This window comes from Acanthochromis polyacanthus, chromosome 21 (genome assembly GCF_021347895.1).
Source record: "Acanthochromis polyacanthus isolate Apoly-LR-REF ecotype Palm Island chromosome 21, KAUST_Apoly_ChrSc, whole genome shotgun sequence".
Lineage (NCBI taxonomy): Eukaryota > Metazoa > Chordata > Actinopteri > Pomacentridae > Acanthochromis > Acanthochromis polyacanthus.
The window spans coordinates 13128475-13149964 of NC_067133.1; the positions used below are offsets into that span (position 1 = coordinate 13128475).

Here is a 21490-nt window from a genome sequence, read left to right on the forward strand (position 1 = left end):
TTCGCATCCCACATGTCAACAATGATGCTTTTATCATTTCCCATTAAGTGCTGTGCTGAAAATTCTAATATTTATTGACACTGCAGGCAAAGAAACAGGTGTCTAGTTGTTGGTCCGGATCCAGATCCTGCAAGCTTTTAAAATAACTCCTAATATTGCAACGCAGAGCATTTCGTAACACATTTCTGCCATAGTTGTTCACTGACGTTTTTCTGCGTGTTTTGATGCAGGTAGAATAAGATTAACCGTGTTATTAACTCTCCCTCATGCACGCTGACATCCGTCATCAATTTTAAACGCTGCGGTGTTTTCTATTAACATGTTTGCTGGGTGAGTTGGGCTATTACCCTCCTGTTGTCTTCATTTACGGCCACCAAAAAATATTGTTTCCTTGCCTAAAAAAAATCAAAATTCAGGAAATAATTCCCCAAATTTCTGAAAATTTGCAAAATTCCTAAAATTCCCTAAAAGTTTCCCTGAAAAGTTTTATTTTAAAAACTGGCAAGAAAATTCTTGTAAATATTTTCATAAAATGAGTGAAAATCTTCCCAAAAAATCCTACAAATATCTAAAGTTATTACATATAAATCAGTAAAACTTCTAATATTTTCATGAAGAACATTCACCAAAAAAATCCACCAAAATCCAGCGAAGTTCGCTGGATTTTGGTGCATTTTTTTGGTGAATGTTCTTCAGAAACATTTTTAACATTTTTTTTCCACCAAAAAATGTTCAAAGATTCCCCAAAAATGTTGAAAATGTGGACATCAGAAATTTCACTGTGAAAATTATTATTTTTTTCCTCATTTTCAAACCTTAAAACGAGTCAATTTTGACCCGCAGGACGACATGAGGGTTAAAGCTGGTGACTGGCTGCTCTGTCCACTCGCAGGTGTTTGGGGGAAAGTTAGTGAAGGCCCCGGAGGAGACACAATGGAGGGCTATGGAGGACGCAGACAGTTCAACGGGTCCTCGGTGCAGATAAGTCACCCCCATACACACCAGACGAGGGTTCACTGCTATTGACCGAGAACAGCCCGGCCACTCAGCCTCCCCACCTTGAATGGCCTTGTTGAAAAGAAGGGCTATAAATTGGCGGATGAGCAGAACGGGGGGGGGGGGGGTGGGAGACTCTGCCTCCTCCCCTCCTCCGTCTCTCGCTCTCTCACATGCTATCTCTTTCTTTCCTTTACCAAGTAGTGGTTTCCATCTCACCAAACCCCTTTCCCCCTGAATGTTTAAAAAGATGAAAGGATAAGGAAAAGAATGGAGACAAAAGGGTGCGGGGTTGTGTTACAACCCTGCCCCTGAGAGACTGCTCATGAAAGAGTTTGGGGATGGGAGAGATAGGGACTGGAGAGGAGACACAGAAAGAGAAGGGGGGAATCATGAAAAGAGGTTTTTCAAGCCGCTAAAACGGGTCACTTCTGTATAGAGAGGCAGACTAAAGTGCAGTCTTCACTCAGGGACGGAGACATTTAACACTGTCAATACCCTCGGATGGAAGGGAGCGTTGATATACTTGCACTCATTGACTGATTGCGCAAACACACACACAGGATCGCAGACACACACACACACACACACACACTCAGCCTTTCTCAACTCTTTCTGTTTGTCTTATGCACATCCACTGTAGAATAGCGGCGAATCTTCTTGCCAGATCCTCTTTACCATCAGTTGCCCAACAAACAGTCTGTGGTGTTTCCCCTCGCGGCATTCCTCCCTCTCGGCATTTACTGTCAGTCACTCGAAATCCTCGCAACCCTCCCACCATTCTCTCTGCCTCCGTCTTTGTCTGAACTTGCCCTGCGTGCACTTAGATATTTCCGCCTCAGGGTGCATCAGTGAGAGTTGGAGTGAGAATGTGAAAGACAGCAGGAGAAAGTTGTTGACAAAGTGTGGACAGGAGTCAGGGTCAAACAAAGATGTCGATTGAGGGGGCAGCGATGCGTTTTCTTGGACTGTTGCCCTCTTGACAAACGAAAGCAGCCGGTTCACTGTCGAGGACACGCATAAGTTCATTTAAGACGTTCATTCACAGAACAAGTTCTGCTTCATGCTGTCACATTAACCCGTCATAATAAACACTGTTACCAAACGTTTTTAACTGTAATTTCTTGAGCAGGATTTTTACAGATTGTCCCTGTTTTGTTAAATTACAGAAAACAAAATCACAGAAAGAATGTATTATTTTACAAATTGACCCTAAAAAACAGGCCAAAGCTGTATAAAATGTACCAGCTGTTTAACTTTTACAACATTTGCCCATTTTTTTCTACAATAAATCAGCAAAAAATAAGTTATTTGACAGATTTTTCCACTTATTTAAATCCAAATTATGTATATGACCTATTTTTTTTTACAATGTTAGACTATAAAATTGCAGCATTTGTTTTATAAATTAAATCAGCAAAAAATATTGTTATTTTACAGGTCTTTTTAGGATTGAAAATAGCAAATAATATTTTTGTTATTCTGCAGATGTTACCAACGTATTAAATACAGATCATGTCCAGTAAAATTAGAAAAAAGGTATTATTTTCCATGTTAACCTTAAAAATGAGGCTGTAACTTTAAAAATCAAAGCATCTACATCATAGACATTCTTTTACAGCACATGACCATTGAATTACATTTTACTGTATTTAAATCAGCTAGAAATATCATTATCTTACAGATATTTGTCTTTATTTTCTTCCTTTTTACAGTGTTTGAATACTGCTAAATGCTGTGTTACTACTCACCATGTTTTAGACCTATTTTTTTGTGACACACTCGCTGCCAGACTTTCACAGTTTTATTTTTAGGGACTTTTTTTCCACAGTGAAGCATTTCCAAAATCCTTAAATCATCAGAAGCCTTTCAAGTTAAGTCACTGTATATGGCAGAAAAAGAACACAGCTTTTCCTTTGGGGATTTGTGTTGTCAACAAACAACATTTTCACGACCCTAACAGATTATCAAAGTGCTATTTAAGTACTAAATGGATCATTTTTATTGTGCACTGCTGTCTCGCACATGAAAAACTTGCCTTTACTGTGATTTCACGCCATGAGTGATTCACTTTTTGGACATCTTCAAATAATTTCTCAGTTTCTGTTAAAAGCACACACACACGAGAATTTTTGCATTTCCAGATGTCACTTTCACTACCTTCGGCCTCCCTGATGAAATCTTTCCCACACGCAGCGCCATCAGCCTTCAACTTATTGCATTTGCACTGGACATCCTCCTTCATTTTGGATTGCAATTGGAAGGTAGCTATTATAGCAATTATTGCAAATAGCCGAGCAGAGCTGTCAGGGAGAGGCTCACTCTCCATCTGTCCACAGCAGAGCCACCGAGTCAGACCTCAATTACAGATCCTCGACCTCCTCAACGTCCCTGGTGTCAGTCCATCATCTCCTCCTCTGTCCTCACTCACTTTGAGTCTCCCTGTCTCTAAATTTTTACCCTTCGCCTGATTTCTTGTCATTTTCGGTCCTTTTTATTGTCCCTTCCATCATTCGCCTCACCCACTAAGCTCCACTTCCTCCTCCTCCTCCTCCTCCTCCTCCTCAACCCTAAAGAAACCTCTCTCTAGTGGGAGCTGGACTGCCATTGCCAAAATTACCACACACACATACACACCGAGGTAAAGCAGCATATGTTTCCAATTTCAGGCGTAATGCTCCTTTCTCCGCAATCTGACCCAATTAGCCAGAGCCTCCTGGAAATGCCCCAGTCGCCAGCCATGGTGGCAAAGAGGTAAAGGGTCAAAGGTGAGGTCATTCATGGGGGGTTAGACTCTCTGATGGATACGTCACCTCCTGTCTGTCGGTCTGTCTGTCTGTGTGTCTGGCTTAAACGTCTCTGGCTGCTGCACTTTAGCTGCTGTCCAACTTGCCCACAAACATATTTGGCACAGGTGTAGGATTGTACAGAAAAAGCAACCCAAGCCTGAAATTAAATTTCACAGCTTTACTAAAGGTCAGAGAGGATGAGCGACGGGGTCTGGAGCCAGACCACACGTAAACACACACACACAGCGCAGAAAAGTATGCACACACACACACATGCCCATACCGACACACTGCAGCTCTGACAAACAAACAACACATGCGCCTACAAGTCTTTCCTGCATGAAACTGAAATTAGCGTATGGAATGTTCACCTTCGGGAAAACGGTTTGGGAGGGAGAGGGAATATGAGCATCAGAGCTGCAAAGCCCTCATTAGGGAGAACGCAGGACTTAGTTAGGTAATTCTGCCTAATGCTTAATTAGAACCAGGTTTGAACGGGTGCAGACTGGCGCTGCGCTGCATTACCTGGCAGTCTGCCCCGCTCCCAGTGTGTCTGTTTGGATTGGTGCGTTATGTGCGATGTTCCTGCAGAAGCTGGGTCATTGTCAGTTTATGAAACGGCCCGAGACGCCGCATGCTCGGCTCGTCTTGTTTACATCGTCTGTGCCGCCGTCCCCTCTCCTCTTACAGCACGTCTCTCTCCCCAGATCACCTCTCAATCACTCCTCCTCGCCTCCTTATCTGTCCCTCCTCAGTGTCTCCTTACAGGACTCAGTCCACCCACAGCGGCTACACTTTCATTCACTTGCCGCAGATTCGTTGCAGTCTGGACCCCCCCCACCACCACCACCACTACCACATTAGACATGCAGCCTAAATAGTGAATGATCTATTTACAGTTATGTCTTCCATGTCGCCCACACGGTCCGCACCTTCCTCTGTTTCTCTGCATTTTTGCACTCGTCCACCCCTCATTCCCCTCGTCGCTCCTCCACGTCCAGCTCGCCTCCTCGTCCAAAAAAAGCCATGTTTTGTCCCTTTTCTTGCCAGGGGAAAAATGTTACACATTGTAAACTTTACTCACTGTACAACACCCGCAGGATTGGATTTCAGAGGCAGACTTTGTGTTTGAACTGCTCTGGCAATTAGTAGAGGATAGACTTACAGCGCACCTACTGCACAATGGAGGCACCGGCCCAGTTGTACAAGACCCTGTTCCCATTCTGCCCCTCTCCATCTGTCAGTCCTGTGGGACTGAGTGTGAGACAGTGTGTGTGCATGGACGTGCATGTCTGAATTATTGTTTGCATGCTTACGTATATTTGCATGGAAATTTCTCAGTATTTGCGCTGCATCATAGGCCAAACTTACATGGCAACACTTCATGTCATAGTATTTAATATTTAGAACAGAGACATTATAAGGTAGAGACTCACCACTCAAAGAAACCTGAATATACACTACCATTCAAAAGTTTGGGGCCACTTAGAAATGTCCTTATTTTTGAAAGAAACATAGATTTTTTTCAATGAAGATCACATTAAATTAATCAGACATACAGTCTAGACATTGTTAACGTGCTAAATGACTATTCTAGCTGGAAAGGCTGATTTTTAATGGACTATCTCCATAGGGGTACAGAGGAACATTTCCAGCAACCATCACTCCTGTGTTCTAATGCTACATTGTGTTACCTAATGGTGTTGAAAGGCTAATTGATGATTAGAAAACCCTTGTACAATTATATTAGCACATGAAATAAAGTGTGAGTTTTCAGGAAACACTTGAAATTGACTGTGCCGCCATCCCCTCTCCTCTTACAGCACGTCTCTCCAAACTTTTGAATGGTAGTGTAAATGGATGAGTGAATCCAGATCAAAGATGGTGATTGTGTGACTCATGTCCTGCCCATTCAGTCAACCAGTCATTTACTTTATAACCAAGAAACATCCAGCCAGTCATGTCATTGCACTGATGCAAACGTGGTGTCACAAAAACACTTTTCAAACCTTATTTTGTTACAAACTCACCAAACCTTTAAGCCGTTTTTCCCCATCAAATATGAGTGTTGACTGGTGAAATTGCAGCTATGACCCACTTCCCATTCATTTCGATAGGAGCCTGGTCTTGCTATCCTGAAAAAACTGCCCAGAGGCATTATCAAGATGGCTGCCGAGTGCTACAACTTTCCTACACAAACTTTATTTATTTGGTATAATGCTAACAATGCATTAAACACTTAAAACGGTTTGTAACACACAATATTGTAGTTACAATTGTATATGTATATTGATTAATTAGCTATTAATGTATAATGTACATACACACCATTGTAGTAATCTTACATATAAATAAAAATTGTTGCATGATTGTTGCACATGAAAAAACACTTTAAAATGCCCTTATGTCTGTTTAGAAGTGCATTAAACCATTTATTAAGAATTTACATTGTGTGAAAAATCCTGAATAGGGCAATTAAGTAAAATGTTACCCTGCAAAATACTATAATTCCTGACATTATAAATGTCTTATTGTCCTAAATATATGGTAGATGTGTCGACTGTATCCCATGTGTCAGAAGATTCAGAGTCCAGGTCACAACTGCACTGCAGATTTTTTGTCTTTTCACATATCATTCCCTCTTAGAGAGGCTGATATCATTCACTCTGTTCAAATGTATGTTTCATCATCTTCTTGTCTACTTGATGTCATCCTACTTCAGTTTCATGCACCTGCTGCTGCAACAAGAAAACACTATGCAGGTTTCATACCACACCAAGGAATGTGTCCTTATTAATGTCTGCAAAGTCACGTCGTTATACAACATCACATTTGACAGTTGAGACTCCGCGCTCATAAATCAGTCCTGGTCCCGCTCATAAAGCCCCGTCAGACGCCTGCAGTCATTCGTGCTGAGCAGAGCAGCCGAGTCTCCGGTGTGACAAACCTGAAACTCCTCAGCTTCTTCTATCAGTTTATTTCTAATTCTGACAAAATGTCACGGTTCACGGAAAACACCAGACCCTTGAATGTGCAGTATGTAGCAGCTCCACCCTCGGGCCTCCGAGCTCTTTGAGGCATCGCTGACTGACACTGATATCTGTCAAGATATCTGTCGCCGGGAAGCTGCTGTGCACATTTCTGCGCTCAGTGGAGAGTCATAGTGCCCTCCTGTGGAAGGGAGGGTTATCATGGACCCCCCCACCAACTGACCCCCCTCTGGGCTGGGACTCCCAAACTCCCTCCGCAGCCAGTCCCTGAAATCATCCCAAAACTATTTTTCTTATCGCTCTAACATCTTGCTTGCAGCGACAATCACAGTTTCCCCCTATCTCCTTTGTTCCTAAAAAATGTAAATAAAAAAAAAAAACCTGTGATGGAAACAAGTGAGTCAATGAGGCACAAAGACGGGAGGGAGAGGAGGAGGGTGGGGGGAGGAGGGGGGAGGCTCAGAGCACCAAGCTGTTGTATTAATCTGCAAATTTTCTCAGATGACGCAAGGACTGTGACTTTGCCTCCCGTCCCCTCTCCATCTCCACATCCCTCCTCCGTCCGGGTCTCCTCCCGATGCCTCGCTCTTGTTGGACGGGAGACAGCGACACACAGCAGGTAAGCCCAGCCGCCTCCTCGTGTCCATTCATACGTGCAGCAGCTTCGCATCCTTTGACATGGATTTGATTTGCTTGGTTTGACTTAGTCAGTCCTGATGGCTGGCTGATTCCTCAGAGAGAAGGGATGCATTAGACGTTGAGTCACCGTTTGAGATGATTTTGAATGAGTGTTGGCTTAACTGCAGAGACGATTTCCACTTTTTGAGCATGTGGAACCTATAATCACTATTGTTTTAGCACGCTGACCTGCTGTGAGAGGATCAAACATGTTTAAAGCTGTAAAAAAAAGTGTCTCTTGACCGAATGAGGAGATGGATTTACTGAACGGAGGGGAAGGAGCTGTGTGAAATTCAGTCCTGCTGGAGCGAGTGGTGATGGAGAAACTGTGGCGACAGATCAAAAAGGAGAAAACAGGAGAAAGAGGGAGAGCGAGAGGAGGAAAAGAGAGTTTATAAATAGCAGAGCTTTACAAGGGTGAAGAGAGCAGATGTGATAGACAGTCTGTGCTTAAGGAGTTCAAACAACAGATTAATACACTCAGATTATCGTCTCAGAGAAAGGAGGGGAGAGATGATGTGTGTGTTTGACATGTGTTCACACACACATGCAGGCTCAGTCACACACACATGCACACACACACGTGTTTTCTGTCACTCACACTACATGTTCACCATCAAATCAAGACACACTCACTTACAGGGTTCGTATTCCTGAAGTCCAGCATCTCCTTCTCATTTCTGTCCGAATGCCCAAATAGTGCTGCGAAGGTTTACTGAGTGGTTAATAAAAAAAAATCAAAAAAACTATTTACGGATCATTTATCAAGAAAAAATTACAGAAATGTTAATGTTTTAAATCATTGTAGATTGAATATCTTTGGCTTTAGGACGCGTAGTTGCACAAAACAGGCACTATGAAGGCGTTACAATACATTACTCTGAAGGTTTCTGGCAGCATCTTCTTCTCTGTTTCTTGTCATTAATCAAGCACAAATGCTGTTTATGTCATTTTAGATTGAGTTTCTGTTCATTTTTTTTAGACAAAACAAGCACTGTGAAGAACTACAATACTATTGAGAAAAACAAACTGTTGAGATCTCAGTTTCTTATTACTCTGTTGATTGTTTTATGTCATTGTAGATGAAGTATTTTTGGGTTTTGGACTGTGAGATGTACCAAACAAGCGCTATGAAAACTTTACAGTGTAATAGTTAGAAATTAGACGCACTAACACTGAAGGTTTCTGGCTGCTTCTTTCTCTCTGTTTCTTGTCAGACATTGATTTATTGCTGCATGTTAAATCAATTATTTGAACTACATAAGTTTTGGTAATTCATTGCTGTTTTCACTCTTTTATCAAGCAAAAATGACAACCGTGTAGATGTTTTATATCATTTTAGATGAAATGTCTTGGACTGTTGGTTCCACCAAACAAAAAACAGACACTATGAAAACTAACAGTGTACTACTGAGATAGTAGTCTTGTGCAGTTCCTTTCGATGATAGTTTCTGGCCGTATCATTCTCCCTGTTTCTTATCAGATAATAATGTAATACAAAATTTATTGAGCTACATAACAATTTTGTATAATTTACTACTCGTTTCAGTCATCAGTCAAGGAAAAATTCCAAAAATGTTATGTTATCTGTTAAGTTTTGGAGTTCTGGTTGGGCAGAACTAAACATTTGAAGATGCCACATTGAGCTCTGGGAAGGTATGATCGGCATTTTGTGGACTATCAATCTAAAATACTGACAATAACACGCACACAAATTCTTTCTCTGAAGCTGTCTGGCCACATCTTTCTCCCTATTTCTTGTAAGATTTAGTGCAAACATGTTTTCTGAATTAGCTGAGGAGCATAAAAATATATAGCTTATTCATTGTTTGTCATTTATCGAGCAAATTTGTCAAACATTTACAGGTTTCATCTACTAAAAAGTTATTATTCTATCAATTGAAGAAGTAATGAACTGTTAGTTGCAGCTCTTCATCCAGTTAATCGTGCACTGAGAAAGTAAGAATAGAAATCCCACCTTTCTTGATCAGGATGTGCATTAAAGGTAATCAGTAAAATTGTCATAGCTATCCTCAAACAAACAGGAGGCCACATAGTAGCTTTTTCTGCACCAAAAGCATTCATCAAATCTGAATTTAGTATTGAATGTGATTATCAAATCTTACGGCTGATCCCCTCACAGCTGTTTTCATGCTCAAATAACTTTACAAGCATAATAATCCCAAACACACAGCATTGTAGTGACGCTGAACGAGTCATGTAATCTGTGTTCCTGGTTTTATTCAAAAGTCATTCAGCAAATACCCCATAAGGCGGCGAAACAAGCCAAGTGAGGACGCGTTCTGACCCATGTGTGGTGACGTCAAGCTGCTGAGTGCAGCCCTGATCTGATCGACTCTGACCCTCGCTGACAGAGTTAATGTGCACCGTTAACCCTCCTGCTGCAGCCAGCCAGGAACGCAGCACGCCACACGCGTGTTTGAAGGCATGTGTGGAAGGAATTAAGCGCTGCTCTGCTTTGAATTGCATGAATGCTCTGATGTGTGTTGAAGACTGTTTTTAGAATATGTGAGTCCACAAGGAGATGCTCATCAGGGCGTATTAGCAATGTGGGAGAATATTGCTGTGTTGTTTTGCAATTTGCTGCCGCTGTTGTTTCTGTAAGCGCAAGAAAACCAGCAGGCGTGTTTTCTGTAGTGCCAGGGTTTGACAGCAGGGATCACGTCTGATTTTAGCTCTCAATCCGATTATCGAATCTGAATCCTTGCAAAATCATTTTAGCTTTCGATGAATTTCACTGTTTGTACAATCAGTTAATATTTAAGAACAGCTTCAGGCTTTGAAGAATGGATGACATATTTGTAAATTAAACGACTACCTCAGAGATTCCAATGTGACTGCTGATTTAATCCAACTTGTTTAGGATGTTTCCCAAATGTTGCTGACTAATTGAAACTAAGGGCGATACAATGAGTTGATTAATCAATGCACTCAGCAACAGAAAATTAATCAGAAGCTATTTGGATTGTATTTTTATATTAGCAAATGTCAGGATCCGGCTACTGAAATATGAAAAGTGGCGGTTATTCTTGGGGGGGGGTATTTGGGTCGATGAGACATTGAATATGTCACTTTGGTTAGTCTGTTTTCTGTTATTTTTGAGTATGTAGTCCATAAACTACGTGTGCTGCCATTCACTCTGGAAAAAGATACAGAATCTAGAAATTTGTGTCATCAACAAACAAATTATTTTTGCTCTCTCAGCGCAAATTAATGTGATAATTGCATGAATTTTTATGATATTGCCTACTGATACTAGCATTTGTGTGCGCTTACATATTGATATTTATTCACCTTCGGTGCATCATGTGTGTTGAGTGCAGCTCTGCAGCGACCATCTCTTCCCCTCGGCTGGGTGGTGGAGGGGCGGGTGGGGATTATATCTCGATCCCTTTGCAAAGCTCACACCAAACAATCAACCATTGGAAATAATCCTCTGAAACACACAGACAACCATAATAACAAACACACACACACATGCAGATGGTTTGTAGACAATATATTACAACATACACATACATTCATAGATATTAAAAAATTTGATCAATGCTTTGCACAGTTTGATGTCGTGTTTGTAAAGATGAGTGACGCTAACGTTGATTAGGTTGACATCGTTTTAATGCGTGTAGTCAGCAACAGTGTGCTGCAATTACTTGGTTTGTTGGCCATTATGAAATTGGAGTGGCAACTAATGATAGTTTTTACTGTTGATTTATATGTTGATTATTGTCTCATTTGATCAGTTAGTTGTTGTTGGTCTTTAGGTCAGAAAATTGTGAAAAATGTCCATCAGCGTTTCCCATCGCCCAAAGAATCGGTGGTCAGATGTCTTGTTTCATCCATAAAACCAAATGTATTCAGTTTACTGTCGTAAAGGAGGAAAGAAACCAGAAAATATTAACATTTAAGAAACTGGAATCAGAAAACTTATTCCAAATGAGTAACTAATTATCAAAATTGTTTGAGATTAATGTAAAAGTTAACAACTTGCCAATTGATCATAGCAGCACTACTTAAAATGATCCTGTTTGGATGTATAAGTCCTACTAATTCTATGTTCTATAAAGCTGCACATTGGTTGAATTGAACTGTTTTTTAATGTCAGAAGATTAAAAACAACACAATGCATCAAAACATCCCTGAACTGAACATGAAATATTTATGTTTTATTTTTTTTATTTCAACAAATATTTAATACCCAAAAAATGTTCAATTTACAATATATATCACAGATGTACTGAACAAATAATCTCACATAAGAGTCTGGAATTTGAGAAGTTTAATTTGAAAAAATACAAATACATTTTCTAATTTGAATGTTTTTTTTATGAATTTTCTCTGTAGTTTTAATTTCTAATGGTTTCTGTGTGTTAGAACATGTATAGATTTTTATGTTTTTATATGCAAATGGTCCCATTTAGATTTAAAAGTTCTGCTAATTATACGTTCTACACATTTTCCCTTGTTCTGTATGTTTTCCTTTTTGTTTGACCAAATGTTTAAAATCCAAAAATGTTCATTTTACAATGAAATATGAAAGAGACACTCAACAGGTAATGTCATGAGAGGCTGGAATATGAGAATTCTAGCTTGAAAAATGACCAAAATAGTTGGGCAATTTGGTAAAAAGTAGATTTAAATGTTAGAAACTAAAGTTTTTTTTTTAAATGATTAATTCTTGCCTCCAACTTTTCAGAACCCATCCAGGTTCTTACAGTGATTGATGTTCAGCACATTTGATACAACTCAGTGTAAGTGAAGATCAGAGGCTGCAGATGCTCTGGGAGGGGAGGAGTGAGGTTACAGCTGTATATATGACCATGTACATCCGTTTGATCTCTTGAACCGACATCTGTGATTGGCCAGAGACCTGCTTGGATCATTAAAGTGAAGGGCTATAAGATGATGCAAGGAGAGAGCTTGATGACATCCAGACTGAAGCCAACACTGAGGTGGTGTTTTCATGTCCTGCTCTGATGGTTTGTGCACCTTTTTTATCTGCAGCAGCTTGGGCTCATTTACAGTAATCAAAGCTGCTCTTCTGGGAGATTAAGTCATTCTGTCACTGCGGCCCATCTTCCTGGAAACTGTGACGATTAAGAAGATATGGCGTAACTACATGGCGGCGTGTGGAGGCTGATTGTGATGGTTGTCACGCTCTACATAGGGACGACCTCAGTGTTTAGTTTGAGGACCTTTATGTTTATCCAGCCACCATTACTTTGAAAGCCACTGTGGGAGTCTCTCTGTCTTGTAGCTCGATTTTAAGGGCATGTAAACAGCATCTCTGCCCTGCCAACAGGGTTACTTCCCCACTTCTTTGCTCTGAGCTCGCCTCATTTTGAAGTTAGTCCTCCTTTAGCTCTTGTCTCATCTCTAACATGTGTTTCCAAAGGCCTTCAAAGGAAACTGCAGCCTACCTGATAGAGCAGTAATACCTGTGTCGTGTTGCAACAAAATCCAGGATTTACTGTAAGCTGCCCCGAATCAAACTGAACCCGCTGCATTTTATTACGGATGCTAAGCTGTAATATGATGTAACAGTCATGTCTGTGCTGGCTGCTGCTCTAAATGCTCTGAGCGATGTCTGTTTCTTGTATTTCGTTGAGGCCTTTCCAGGCAAAGTCAAGTTCAGCCTCACTCAGTAGTTTGTTTCCTTCATCAAGACGGCTCAGTAAGAGCTGGTTCCTAGAGGCCAGCTACGTTGTGTCTCGAGGCAGCTCTGACATTTCCTGGAGCAGGAAAGTAATCTGTCTGTTGGGGAAGGAAGACAGATTTGCAGTGCAACTTCAAGTCCTTGAGTGTATTCTTGCAGCTTATACTCCTCATCGCCGCCCTCCTCTTAGGACACAGGCTGTTGCTTCATTATTTCTGGGCCTCTGTGTGACGTGCTCAGGGAACAAAAGGTTTTATACCCAGCTTTCACCACCCCAGAGGATGACAGACGACCCTATTGTTCTTTAACACATGTACCAGGAGTTTACATCGGGTTTCCTTTATATAATTTGGAGAGTTCATGACTTTCCTAGTAAGACTATATTAAACTAAGCAAAACAGCCTTGATCCTAGCTTGATCATCTCAGTGCCAAATTTTTCCTGCTGGACTTTATCTTATCAACCCATATATAAAAGGGACAAATCCCTCCAACTCTGACCCCCTTTCTCCATGAATGAATTTTAGGACAACAGAAAGGACTTTCTCCCTCTCATGACCCCTCTGACTGAAATATTTAACCAAAGTGCATGCGGTTAGCTGACATTACCAAACAATGTTCATGCTAAGAATGACACAAGGATTGGATAGAGGATTTGTGAAGACTATTACAGTGGAACCCCCTCCCCCTCCTCCCTTGGTACTGCGTTCACTGGGGATTATATCTCTGCAATTGAAACTTGGCAGGACATTCTCCGCCTCCAAAATATACCATTTCAGATCACACTGGCAATCCGACTTTGCGCTCGGACTGGCAGCCATCGCAAAGATATGGCCGCAGGGAGCAGGAGATGAGAGAGTGGCGGTGAAAGCAGATAAACCAGTAGGTAACGTTTTTCCTTCTCCCCCTCGTTTACTGTACTTTTGGTGAATGTGTGCTGCTGCAATGCCGTCCGCCAAGGTGATGGATTATAATCATGCCTGATTGCAATTGTCTCACTGAGTCAGACTGTTTGTAAATGTGGCACTCATGCTTCTGACAAGGATTTGGCGTGACCGCACCGCTCTCCAGATGTGTTTATATACTATTAATGTTTAGAGATTGTAGCAGTGGGGTCGAGTTGAGTGGAAATGTGTAGTGTTATTGGACTGCAGGCACATTCTTACCCCTTTAGTCCTTCTTTGCGTTGAAGGTGGTGACTTTGCTCTGGAGGGAAATTTGATTGCTTCACTAACAACCCAGTCTTAATGCACAGGAGTCAACATACATTCTGAGGGATAATTCTTGACAGCCGACAGGTGTTTGGTGAAGAGTTATGATATGGCTTTAGGGTGTGTGTTTGAAATGATCCAATGCACTCAAATGGATGTGGACTTGCACATTTAGCTGCATCATTGGTGCTACAGAATCACATTTAGACAGAAATAGTACTTCTATTTCATCATTATCATGTTGGTGGTCTGTCAGTTCACCAAGCCCATGTTTTATTAATATCTCAACAACTACTTGATGGATTGTCAAGAGATTTGGTGCAGACGTTCAAGGTTCCCAGAGGATTAAGGTTCGATTTGAATTCCGTGTGGACACCACAAAGGCATTGATGTTGTAATTTTACCACTTTCTAGTTAGTATGGATTTTGTTTGGAAGACTATATTTGTTATATGTGTAGTAGATCAGACTTTTCATGTAGCAACACCATGACTTTGATGTTTTTGTGAAGTATCTCAACAATAAATGGACGAATTATCGTGATAGACATTCATGGTACCCACAGGATAAATCCTGTCAGCCTTGGTAATCTTTGTAGTTTCTCTTTAGATCAAACTTTCACTTATCCATCGAAACATCTTATCATCATCATGGACTGACTAAATTTTGTGCAGAAATTCATGGTTCTCAGATGATGATTCAGCTAATTCTGCTTCTCTAGCATTGCTACGCAGTTGGAATTTATGGTTTTGACTGAAATGTCTTAACAGTTGATTGGATGGAAATTTGGCACAAAACCATGAATTTTGGTGCCAATATTCTTGTCTTCATCAAGTTGAATTGTAATAACTTTCATGATCTCCTTACCTTCCATCATCAGCATCAGCATGAGTTTTTAGAGTGTTTGGTGCTAATAGACACATGCTAGTAATGTTGCATTATCATTGCTATCAGCCAATAAAGGCTTTGCTAATAAAATGTTGCCATCGGCTACAAATGAACATTGACAGGCAGATAATCCATCCATCTATTCTTTATACACCGCTTTATCCTCACTAGGATCGTGGGGGGTGCTGGAGCCTATCCCAGCTGACTCGGGCGAAGGCAGGGGACATATAGAGTCATCAAATAACCTCAGCATATTTTTGGACTGTGGGAGGAAGCCGGAGTACCCGAAGAAAACCCACGCATGCACAGGGAGAACATGTAAACTCCATGCAGAAAGATCCCAGGCCCAGGCCGGGACTTGAACCGGAGATCTTCTTGCTGCAAGGCGAAAGTGCTAACCACTACTCCACTGTGCAGTCCCAGGCAGATAATGCCTTACATAAAAATATATATGGAATTTTTGACATGGAATTTGGAGTAGTTTCCCTATTTGTCCCAGTAAATATGTACATGTGAAGAGCACTGTATTTTATGTCTATACCTACTAGTGGGCCCTCACAATAATAGTATACATATTGTAATCTAACTACAGGAGATTGTGGAAAAAATATGTGCATGTATTGGTAGAGGCAGTCGGCCAAAATGAGTTAGGAAATATCGGACATCTGCATAAATCCAGTGAAGTGCATCTCCAAATGCTAGAATGCTGACATCCTAAACTAAGGCAGTAAACAAACTAAACATTGTGGTAAGTATGTTTGCGGGCTGATGTTAGTATTTAGCTCAAAGCATCACTGTTGCAAGGCAAAGTTTTGCCAGACACCTTCAGAGGTCTTCTTAAACTCGGTTGTTCTGAAAGTAGATATATCAGTAAAGCTCTCTGTAGATAGGAAAGTGAAACCAGGAGGTACACAGTGTTACTGCGAGCCCAATCAGTCTCTACAGAAACCATTAAAGAGCTCACAACATATAAAGAGCAGGTTTGTGTGATCCAAACAGCCATCTGTGGAGATTGGGCTTTGCTAATTATGCCAGCGAGAAAAAAATAGACTCTCAGTGTGAAAAATAGATGGTGACATAAGTCTCCATTTTACTCCTTGGAGTCAGTGTGAATTGTGGCATTTATTTATAGTTTTAACTAATTTTTTGAACAATGTAATGATGTTTTGTAGATTTTGCCTGTTATGTTAAATTACAGTTGGCCGTTAAAATCACAGAAAGAAAGTGTTTATTTTCATGTTAACTCTTAAAAAACCAAGCCAATATTGTAAATAATAGTAATTTGTAGAACTTTTAACCCATTAAAAGTATGCTATTTTTGTGGATTTCTGTGGCTTTAGCTGATAGACAACCTCTACACAAGCCCAAAACGGCATGTCGTACAGGGACCACATCTTATGGCTCCTATCTGCTCCTTTTCATCTTATATTTACATTTTGGCACTTTCTGTGTTTTCCATTTTGATGACGATGTGCAGATTACATCTCTCGAGTTGCTGTTTAGCCGTCGCCTGCTGTGTTTGGGTTGCCTCGCCTACAGTAATGCATCTTTAACTCCTACACCAAATACTCAAAGTTGTGTGAGCTCCTGGTTGTCCCTAATCCCTTTCAATAACAGTCAGCCAACCACAACGTAACAGTGTAACCCTTCACTTGACACGAAAAACACCTGTTACTACAACTACTAAACTATTTATAAAAACTATCTGACAAGCCAAGAGTGCATCCTTCATAAAATAATTTCATTTTATTTAGAATTTAGCACAAACTCACACCATGTACCACAGCAGTTATACCCTAAACTAATGGGTAATACTGAGTGATGGGGAAGCTTGTATTCTGAAGCATGTATTCACAAAGTATCTCTGTCTTCACAGGCAGGATGACAAACCAGTCGACAGCCAACCAGTCCAACACAAAGACGGAGAATGAGAAAGAAGAAATCCCGCGAGATGACAACACGGAGATGGCGTATAAAGATGCCGGCCACTGCAGCCGCAACACTCACAACCTGCTGCTGGGACTCACTGTTATGGGTATGCATGGACAGAAAAACTCCAGCTGACCTCTAAAACATGTCTGTGTTGGAACAAAAGTAAAGAAACATTTGACAAAAACAAATCTTAATTTCACTTTGAAATTATTTAATATGCCAAATCCCCACATTCTTTACTGGAATTCATTTTGAGGTCGGCGTTGTTGTTCAAAAAATAGCCAATTTGTGCTGCAGCAAATATCAACACACGCAAACCTAAATGTGCAGACCCCATGATCATTTTCCCGTGAGACATCTTCGGCTTGTTGTTGTCTTTAATCCGCCTCTGTAAACACTTTGGTATGTTTCTTCATAGCTGTGTTCTTTGTCCCAAAAAAAAGCCCTGCAGAGTGGAGAAGTGTGTTATTTTTGTCTGTAATTTGTCACCCAGATTTAAACGTTGATATGAAGCCGTTTACATTACAGTGGATGGCTTTCATTAGTCAGAGATCTCTTACATGTCAGATGTAAAAATATCGCCCCCAAAAAAGGCCAGTAAGTCCATGAAAAGACTACAAACTGACTTCTTAGAAGACTAAAACAACCAGAGTTGTAGTTATTTGACACTATTTTGAACCAATTTTAATCTTTTTCAGCTAACTAAGTACATAAGGTAGTGATTACCCATGATTGTCAATTTGTGAGGAATCTAAAACAATACTTACACTATTATGGGACTCTATAATCCTTTTCTGGGCAGCTGTTCAAAGCAAAAGAACCGAGCACGTACAATTATATGCCAAATGACTGCAGTACAAAAATAGAACTTCACAGTTTACTGCTGATAATAGCTGTTTTTTCATGCTAAAGCATATTTATTAAGCCTTGGGAAAAAAGTACATCTGCATTACTTGTTACAGAAAAAGCACAATATTTGACTTTGTCCTCTCCTCAGGTGTTGTTATGGGAGCAGTGTTCGGGATGCTACTTCGGTACATGAAGGTGACAGACAGCTCCGCCCTCACTATGGTTTCCTTTCCTGGAGACATCCTCATGAGGATGCTGAAGATGCTCATCCTGCCTCTAATCATCTCCAGCCTTATCACAGGTCAGACAGATGTCGTAAACATGGTCCAGTGGGGTTGCACAGAAGTTAAACTGCTTGAAATCAAGTCAAAAAATAATTGGTGTTTTGCTTATAACTGATGTAATGGTTGATCGTCTGTCAGATGTAGGATATGTTATTATATTATCTCCAAAAATATTAGTTTAATTGAAATGTAATTAGTATAGACAGTCAGGAAGGAGTAATCATGATGACTTTAGTTCACACTTGTTCAGCTGTTTTTCTGAGAAACATTTAAAACAAAAGAAAAAAATCCTGACTGCAGCTGAGAGTGATGCTAACATTACAAGCTAAATACTTTAACATTGTAACAATAATACTAACATGTTAAATAATAGTATATTGCCATGGTATTCATCTGAAATGGTATGTGTCAACCTGTTGTTTCTTCATTTTTTGCATTTTCAAACTTTTTGTTAAGCACAGCTCTTTTGCTGACATTGCATGCCAAATGCTAACAAACTGCAAGTATTTGACCGTGACCAGCTGAATATTAACTTCAACAAGCTATAAATAGGTTGATAAAAGACCATTTATAGACTGACTGCATCGTGGTTGAAATTCACATTGCCTACTCACATGACATATAACAAATGCAGTGCATTCACAGTACATAATGTTTATTTTAGCTAACAAACATGAGATGACTGTAAGTAGGTTCATTCATCATGCACACAGTTTATGAGTCTGGGAAAGTGTGAAATCTTGCAAACCTTATCTTAACCACATACTTTTAAAACTAATGTCTAAATCCTGCCAGCCTCAGCTGTGCTTTGTGAGCAATACTAATATTGAATGCTGCATTAGCTTTGGACAGTAATGCAAATAAACCTCTTTTACAGAAGTTTGTCTGTTCACACATATTTCTGAACTCTGGCAAATGTTTATGTTAACAAATAACTTCTAAAACCTGCTAGTTAAATATTTGGTCGCTATATTACACTAATATGCTAACTGCTGCTAACTGTATGTGCTATTATTAATATACTATAATGCCAAATGCTACACTGGAAATGTCAGCATGTTAGCATGCAAGTTAACAATCTTGCTACAACTAAATATTTTCTACTGAGAACACTAGCATTTCTATAACTGTAACAAACGATATAGAAGTTCAATTCTATTAAAAACATGATGTTAGCATTGTTAAAGGAGTTTTGAACCAAAGACACTGAATTTACAGTCCATGGTGTTTGTTGTAGCTAACAAACACTAGATAGCTGTACAAATGTCATTCTTTTAAATAGGCTTATCAGTTATGCATATACAGTACCAGTGAAAAGTTTGGACACACCTTCTCATTAAATGATTTTTATTTAATTATTTTATACATTGTAGATTAATACTGAAGACATCGAAACTATCAGAGAATACATATGGAATTATGTTGTAAACAAAAAAGTGTCAATTTTCAGTATTAATCTACAATGTAGAAAAAAATACAAATAAATAAAAAGCACTGAGTCCAAACTTTTGACTGGCAGTGTATGTAGCTGAATCTGGAAACATGTGACAACTTGTAACTGTCATTTTAACAAGATACCTCTAAAACTAATAACCAGGCTGTACTTTGTGGGCAATTCTAATGCGGCATGCTACATTAGCTTTGGATGTCTGTGCAAATGAAAGTCTTTTCAATAAGTTTGTCCACTGACACATACTTCTGAACGTGGGAGAATGTTACACTTGTACTATTTATTTTAACAAGTGACCTCTGGCTGAATCCTGCCAGCTCCAGCTGAGAGTGACTCTCAGTGCTGGCATGCTGCAAGTATTTTACGCTAAAATGCTAAACATCCGTACGTTACTTTGCTAACAGAGCCAACACAGCACTAAATCAAGTATGTACCACTTTATTACAGGAAAAAAAAACGTGTATCGAATTTAGTGGTTTTTATCACAGTCTAGGTTGAAAATGCCACTGAAACTCACCACCGTGGGATGCTTGTACAAATTGATTTTTTTATATCATCGTTTTTATTGTATTTGTCAGTTTATTTAACAAAAATGAGAAAAACATCGGAGAACAGTGGAGAACAGAGCAGCGGACGGACGGTTACTAACTGAAGCTAAACTACACTAACATGCATTTCTTACAATTTGGGAACGTGCAGTGCAAAAAGTACTGCAAGAGTCAAACTTCCAGGAAAAGCCATTTTCATTCCCTCTGTGGACTCACACAGGATCCTTGTAAATCTGTCATCTCTCTCTTTCAGGGCTCGCTGGCCTAGACGCCCGCTCCAGTGGCAGGATGGGCAGCAGAGCCATGGTCTACTATATGTCCACCACGGTCATCGCTGCCATCCTGGGGGTCATCCTGGTGTTGGGGATCCACCCAGGGAACCCCAAACTGAGGGGAGGGCAGTCGACCTCAGCACCAAAGAACCAGGAAGTCAGTAGTCTGGACGCCTTCCTCGACCTGATTAGAAACCTCTTCCCTGAGAACCTGGTGCAGGCCTGCTTCCAACAGGTAGCCTCCACATCTGTACCACATCCACAGCACTCTTTTATTACTCTGCTTTTTCATTTGTGCACTCCATATGGTTGTAAGCAATATGAACATAAAAAAAGATGGAAGACAGATCAGAAAGCACCAGTGGCATGGCCAATAGTTTTCTTTTTAATGAAAATAATTTATTATGGCAGACTATAAATCCTGCAATGAAAGCTGCATCATTAAACTTTATCGATATGTTCTCCAGCATACACTGAAAACTGATTCTTTTTCGATTGGCTTTCAGCGTTTTATGGTCTAGTTAAGAGGTTTTATCACTGTAGCATTAACAACTATCATGCAGTTTATGTTCAAACAATATAATCGCACCACAAGGTGTGTTTAGCAGCTTTTCTTGAAGCTCAAGAAAGTCAAGAAGTCTTTTGGAAATTATAGCATCTATAACTTCAAGTCAGCTGATTAAAACTCAGAATGCCTGTGAGTCCCTCAAAACCAGCCTAGGCTGTGGGACGAACACTAGGATTGGCAATAAATAGGAATTTTTCAACATCATTTTATGGTTTTTCATATGAAAAGAAGGAATGAAGCTCTCTAGTAATCGAATATTGATGTTTCACAAGTCAGTGGTCTAGAACTCCCAAATGGGCCTTGAGGTGAGATTGTTTTGTTTTCAGTTGACAACAATTATTAACCAAATTGTAATATATGA

General features: G+C 40.1%; 1 protein-coding gene across 1 annotated transcript in view; it reads left to right on the forward strand.

Annotated features, from left to right (window-relative positions):
• Positions 1–1118: 1118 nt before the first annotated feature.
• slc1a9 (solute carrier family 1 member 9) overlaps positions 1119–21490 on the forward strand; it is a 35752-nt gene continuing 15380 nt past the window's right edge. Inside the window, 5 exon segments of the mRNA XM_022194831.2 lie at positions 1119–3750; positions 7277–7394; positions 17103–17261; positions 18156–18308; positions 20543–20796. Of these exon segments, the coding sequence (XP_022050523.2) occupies positions 17108–17261; positions 18156–18308; positions 20543–20796 (561 nt within the window). The 5' untranslated portion in view covers positions 1119–3750; positions 7277–7394; positions 17103–17107.